A 6,495-nucleotide genomic window follows, 5' to 3' on the forward strand; every position below is an offset into this window, starting at 1 on the left:
CTCTGTCAGCGTTGTACCTAATACTGGAAGAGGGGATATGTTGAGGAGCCACAGGGACCTGCTGCAGATGTCTGAGAAGAAAGGAGCAGCTTGTCACAGGAAAGATAAGGCATGTCAGGGGTGGAGGGAGAAAAGGGACAGAACTGCAGAGTGGCTGGATGACAGATCTGTTCTCTGACTATGCTCCGATCCCCTGAGGCTGAGCCTACCGAAGCATCTGGGAATTATTTCTGCAGATTGAGTGTAATTGGCACAGTTACTGGAAGCTGTTATTGTGGAAAATGAGTGTTCTGTTGTGCATACACTTAGTCATGGGAACCTACAAAAGGTAGAAGTAAGGTCTTGCTCCTTTAATCATGATCAGAGTTTCCAAGCATTCTTCATCATGACGATAAAATAGACATCTGTGTCTATTGAAGCGCTGACTCCTGCATAGTAGTTCATGAATTCTTCTGTTGTGACCTGAGACAGAAGGATTTAAAATAGGAAAATGAACCTTTATTTTTTTTTTAATAAGTCAAAACCACACACTGAGAACTCTAAATGCAACTTAACACCTGCTATTTCATGTTGTTGCTCATGAAAAGGAATCCAACGAGGAGAATGAAGACACTGTAAATTTGTGTTAAGGTCACTTCTTTACTAGAAATAAGAGGTCTTGGCCTCCAGGAACACTTGGATGGAAATTACATGTGGAATTAAACTAACCTTACCAGGAACCAAAGTTAAAATCAGTGCTGGCCAAGAAGACAAATGTTTTAATGAATTTTTCCAGGGGTGTTATAATCTAGTTCTTTGCATTATTATTAATAAAAGGGGATGGAGTTTCTGTTGCAATCCAGAGGCAGGTAGGAGCTTTATATCCATTCACTTGGGAGAAAATATCATTGCTCTAAACAGGTCTCACTCAAAGAAGCATTCTTTCAAATATCCAAGATTTTTGAGTATCTGTCATGAGCATTGTGAGGCTGAATATGTTTTTAAATTACCACTCAAAGAAATCAGATTAGCAGATACAAACAGTTCAATTCTCTTACGATGCCTTAACTCTTGAACCACATAGGTCATTCTTTGAATAACGATCACGTAGAAGAAATATTTGCTGTGTTGTGCATTTGAGGGCTAAGTAAAACGTGATGATGAGGAGAAGTGAACACTTCTGTAGAATGTCCTGCCATCAGGAAGCAATTAAAAGCTTCTCTGACCCTGTGTATTTCAGAGGCACCTGGCAAGATGACAGTGAAGAGCACCTCTCTAGCAGATGCTTAGCCTTGAGGCACTTCTGCTAAAAACATTTTCAGTGTTCAGCTCATACCAGTTTCATTAGTGACCTCTGATTCAGGCACAGGAAAGTCACAGTCAGTTCTCAGGAGAAACTGCAATCTGGTGGGCTAACATCAGGATTGCTGAACAGGAGCTGGGTGCCCACAGTAGCTTTTCTGTAAGCCCAAACACCACAGCATTTATGAAGTACAAGGCACTGAACTTGCCAAGGATCATTTTGGCGACTCATTTAATGTCTTCATGTACCACCTCAGCACAAAAAGCAGGAACGTTGTGCTTGAGGTTTGCTAGATGTCACCACTGCTGCAGAGAAGGAAGCGGACAACTTACGCAGCTGGCACCTCTGAGGATGACGCAAGAGAAAAAGGGATAAAACTCAGCTCTGCCAAGTGCAAAGTCATGGCCAGGGGAATAAAAACCGTCACCTCCCTACGAACTGAGAGCCTGCTTTTGGAAAGAAAGAAAGTGGAGGATGTGGGTGTAGTAGCCAGCCATTCCACAGCTGGGAGTCACCAGTGCAACGCAGCCATGAATGCACAACTTCAGATGTGCAAAGGACATTCCACAAGGTGCTGATGAAACCTCGTCTAGTTTGTTATTATGAACAGCTTGGACTGAGAATATCACCATGTGAGGAGCGGAGATCCATGATTGCTCTGAGTTGATCAGATGTGTAAGTTCAGACCAAAGTTTGCAGACACGTAACAAGGGGAAACAAAGCGTGCTTGGCTCGGAGACAGTTACAAAGCACATCCATAAGAATTCCTTCACAGAAAGTGCCCAGGCTTTGTACCTCAACAGGAGCATTGAGGCAGAGGGCAGGAAGGGCTCCCAGTCCTGTCCTAGCTAGTTGCTCCTCCAGACACACAGATGGTGGCAGCTGCCCCTCCACCTTCCCTCCGACTCTCTGTGGATAAACCTGTTATGGGCTGATTTCTAAGTCAAGTGTCACAGTAATTACACACACAGGAGAAATGCTGACTGTAAAGTATTTCATGTATTAGGGAATCTACTTTTGAACTGGATCCTGGTATTTATTTTGCTGAGAAGTGAAAAATCCTCCAATTTATGAGGATTTTGAAAATCGGCAATCCTGTGGGTTAATCTGAAGATATAGAGTAACCTATGGAAGTACAGCATTAAGGCCACAAGCCTGTAAATGCAATCTCATTTTTACCCTTGCACTTCCTGCAGAGCCCCTATGCTTCTGAATGCATAAGCAAGTTGTGCCAACAGTCCTAGGCAGAGCTTATGCATCCATTTAACTGTCCCCCACAAACGTGACACACATCATAGAATCATAGACTGGTTTGGGTTGGAAGGGACTTTACAAACCATCTAGTTCCAACCCCCTGCCATGGGCAGGGACACCTTCCACTAGACCAGGCTGCTCAAAGCCTCATCCAGCCTGGCCTTGAACACTTCCAGGAATGGGGCATCCACAGCTTCTCTGGGCAACCTCTTCCAGTGCCTCAACACCCTCGCTGGGAAGAATTTCTTCCTGATACCTAATCTAAATCTACCTGCTTTCAATTTAAACCTGTTACTCCTTGTCCTGTCACTACAGGCCCTTGTAAAAGGTCCCCCCCCAGCTTCCTTGTAGCCCCTTCAGGTCCTGGAAGGCTGCAATAAAGTCTCCCCGGAGCCTTCTCTTCTCCAGGCTGAACAAGCCCAACTCTCTCAGCCTGTCCTCATAGCAGAGGTGCTCCAGCCCTCAGAGCATCTTCGTGGGCTCCCCTGGACCCCTTCCAAATGCATGTTTGGTACTGTGATCACTCTCACATTTAATAATTTGTCAGATGGTGATGTCATGGCTTCGCATTAGGTGTTTCACTTACCTTCCCATCTTTGTCATAGGGTGAATCAAAATTATCCAGAAAGGCCCTAAAAACTTGATCTTCTGTCCAGTCCCCATTTTGGTATTTGGGATGATGCTTTGCATTATACACCCCCCGTAAGTCTTCAATTGTTATGACACCATCTCCACTCTTATCTAACTTCCTAAATGCTTGCATGATGATCTCTTTTCTTGCCTTGGACATGGGAGGCTGTTAAGAGATTTTAACAGAATAGTTTTATTTCTGCCAACTACTTGCCCAGTTCCAAATTCAAGTAACTGCTGTTGTCAATAGTAAACCTATTTCAAGACACCTGGGACAACAAACTGCTGACAGTCTACACTGTTCCTGCGCTACAAAGGGCAATCTATCACCAAAAAAGCAGAGTGACTGGGACTATTTAGTGCCTATCAAAACATTAGTAAATGGACAATCAAAGAGAAAATGCTACCTGGAACACTTTTCTATTCTATTCATTTTAAATACTTCTAATTAGAAATTACTATTTACTCCAAGCACTAATTATTGTCTTTCTTTGTTAATTGTTTAGACTTCAGCAGAGACAGGAGGCTCCAAGCAAAATCAGTAACATTGTGGTTGATCAGAGAAAGCCACCACTGGATCAGTTCTGTTATAAGGAGATGCATCATAAAAAAGATGGACAAATGACATAGGTACCCAGACTGCAATATAGGAATTTAGGTACCTAAATAAAGGCAGCAATTCATTAAAATTAAAAAAAAAAAAAAATCACAGCTATTTATTTGAAACTATTCTATTCTATTTTGCTAGGAGTCTTATGCCTTGCCAATAAATTGCAGAGGCATGTTGGTTTCTGAGCTCTCTCAACCACAGAGATGTTGTTTAGGGTAATTTTTTCCTTCAGCATATTTAGATGGAAATAGAATATTTTAACTTCTCAAGAGTTACTGACTTCTTAAACAGAGCTTTAGACTTTGCTAATTACTAAGGTGACCAAAAGTGCTGTGTTTCATGTTCAGATAAAGATGATTCAAGGCTTTTTCTCCGTTTAATGCAGCAATAATATAAATTCCAAGACTTACTCTCAGCGTAACAAGAAATTCATCAAAATCAATTGTTCCACTGCCATCTTTATCAAATATCCGGAAAATCTCTTGTGCTTCTTCCTTGTCTATCATCACAGCATAATCATTTAATCCTTTCACAAACTCTTTGAAATCAAGCGTCCGGCTGTTGTCATCATCCATAATCCGAAATACTCTGTGGAAAACGTGCAATTTGAGGAGAACGCATGGAAAACTTGCAGAATACTGCAGCAGTATAGCATCGTGCCAGAGCACAGGACACCTCAGTGAGATAACATTTTCCCTTTCTACAGTCTTCTGAGAAAAAAACAGCAAGAGAGAGGGCAAAAAAACCCCACAGTCACTGAGAGCAGAGATGACTTGATTAGATTGGGTGACTGAATATTACACATCTGAAGTTAAATGAGGTGAACAAAGGCTGCCCTACCTGAAGGAGTCTTCTCATTCATTATACATTGAGCTGTCTAAAAGTCTGGCATGTAGATGAAGCTCCAGCTGGTCACCTAGGATCCTTTTGTGGTTTATGGGGCCTGGGAGGGATTCCAGGGTGCGATAGAGCTCCCTTTTCCTAGGAGTGGGGTGACCCACACTCTCAGGGTGACTGCAGAAGGAGTCCAGACGCCTCCCATAAACTAAACAGCTAACAGACCATTGCACACAAGGGAATCACACACAAAAAGAAAGAAAGCACAAAATTCTCCAGTACTGAGATACATTAGCTAATTACAGGAAATACCAAAGAGAGAGAGATTTTTTATGTTCCCCCTCTCTCCCTGGCAGGAGTTGTTCCAGGTCTCAAGGAAGCACCTTTCTTTGATGGAGACATAGTCCCCAGTCCTTCAACAGGCAGGCAGGCAGGTCAGTCCTGTCTCCCAAAACACAGGAGCCACAGGAGGGTGTATGGGTTGTGGCATTTGCATTGCAACCAGGAAACTCAACTTTTGGTCCGTGTTTTTCCCATGAGCCTTTTGCAGCTAAAACTAGTAGGCTGAATAAGGGATTTCACTTCTTAGACTCACCTGCCAAGTCCTTTGATGCCTGCAGATCCCCTTGCTAAACACTGCAGGCGAAGTCTTTCTACGGGGTCGGTGGTTTTGGATATGGGTTGTGGCATTTGCATTGCAACCAGGAAACTCAACTTTTGGTCCGTGTTTTTCCCATGAGCCTTTTGCAGCTAAAACTAGTAGGCTGAATAAGGGATTTCACTTCTTAGACTCACCTGCCAAGTCCTTTGATGCCTGCAGATCCCCTTGCTAAACACTGCAGGCGAAGTCTTTCTACGGGGTCGGTGGTTTTGGACAGGCTTCTTTTGGCCTGGATTGCCATCTCTCGGTCATGCCTTGCTGTGCCTGGCATCTGGAAGACCAAAGCACTCATACAGCATGGATTCACACACACAAGGCAGAGTGTTGAAACCTGCCTTAGTATATGGAGCATCCCAAATCCCTCACTTGCAGGGTGCTGACAACTCTCTCATGAGGACTCATTTTGACCTTCTCTTTCCTTCTCCTTGTAACCTTCTACCAGAAAGGGAAATTGCCAGTATGGATCACCAACCCTGAAAGAAGAGCTCAGCCAGCCATCCCCAAATGCAGATATGAAAGTGTGTGTAATAATTTGCTGCCTACAGCTGACAAACAGTGAAACCTGATGGAGGCAGCCAGGAGAGCACTGCTGCCTCCACATCCCAGCAGCCCCACTGAGCCTGGCCAAGTTTCCAGTTAGCATTTGGCCACATGTAGAGCTGTGACAGCAAAACTTGTCCTGGGTGAAGACCTTTTCATTATGTTTGCTTTTGTCCCACTGTACTCCTAATTCTCCAGAGAGGACTTTCTCCCGTTGCACATCTGAGCATCGGTGACCACACCGAGACTGACCTCACCTGCAGATGACACCTTGTGCTATTTTAACACAGCTGCAGAACAAATTAATACCCCAGATTTGCACAGAATTTAGTACCCCAGGATTTCAGGCCTCTGCCAACAGTCACATAAACCTTCCCGTTTTCTCCAGAGGAAGACAATGGAAGAGAAAGTGGGAAAACCAGCCCATGGACCTGCAGCACTGCAACCACACCACCATGAGCAGCACACCCGGGTGGGCAGCAGGTTGCTCTGTCTCCCACAGGGATTATTCATGCCTAGTGCTAAGAGCACCAGGGCTGCCCATGCCCGTACTGACATTTTAGGCACACAATGACTCCTGGCCCCTGGGCACACACTTGTGGCCAGGACTGCTGCTCCCTAGCCTGGTGGCTGGGTCTGCAGATCACAAAGGCCCATAAAGTATTTCCCAGCCTTTAAAGT

The 6,495-nt window shown here is 44.2% G+C and overlaps 1 protein-coding gene across 1 annotated transcript in view; it reads right to left on the reverse strand.

The window, feature by feature from the left end:
* Positions 1–331: 331 nt before the first annotated feature.
* Positions 332–6,495, reverse strand: part of CAPSL (calcyphosine-like) — an 8,647-nt gene continuing 2,483 nt past the window's right edge. The window contains exons 2-5 of the mRNA XM_010149855.1: positions 5,409–5,545; positions 4,187–4,364; positions 3,123–3,332; positions 332–462 (exon numbers count right to left, since the gene is read on the reverse strand). Of these exons, the coding sequence (XP_010148157.1) occupies positions 361–462; positions 3,123–3,332; positions 4,187–4,364; positions 5,409–5,545 (627 nt within the window). The 3' untranslated portion in view covers positions 332–360. The remainder of the gene's footprint in view (positions 463–3,122; positions 3,333–4,186; positions 4,365–5,408; positions 5,546–6,495) is intronic.

The sequence above is a fragment of the Eurypyga helias genome, unplaced genomic scaffold, assembly GCF_000690775.1.
Source record: "Eurypyga helias isolate BGI_N326 unplaced genomic scaffold, ASM69077v1 scaffold25224, whole genome shotgun sequence".
In the NCBI taxonomy this organism is placed as follows: domain Eukaryota; kingdom Metazoa; phylum Chordata; class Aves; order Eurypygiformes; family Eurypygidae; genus Eurypyga; species Eurypyga helias.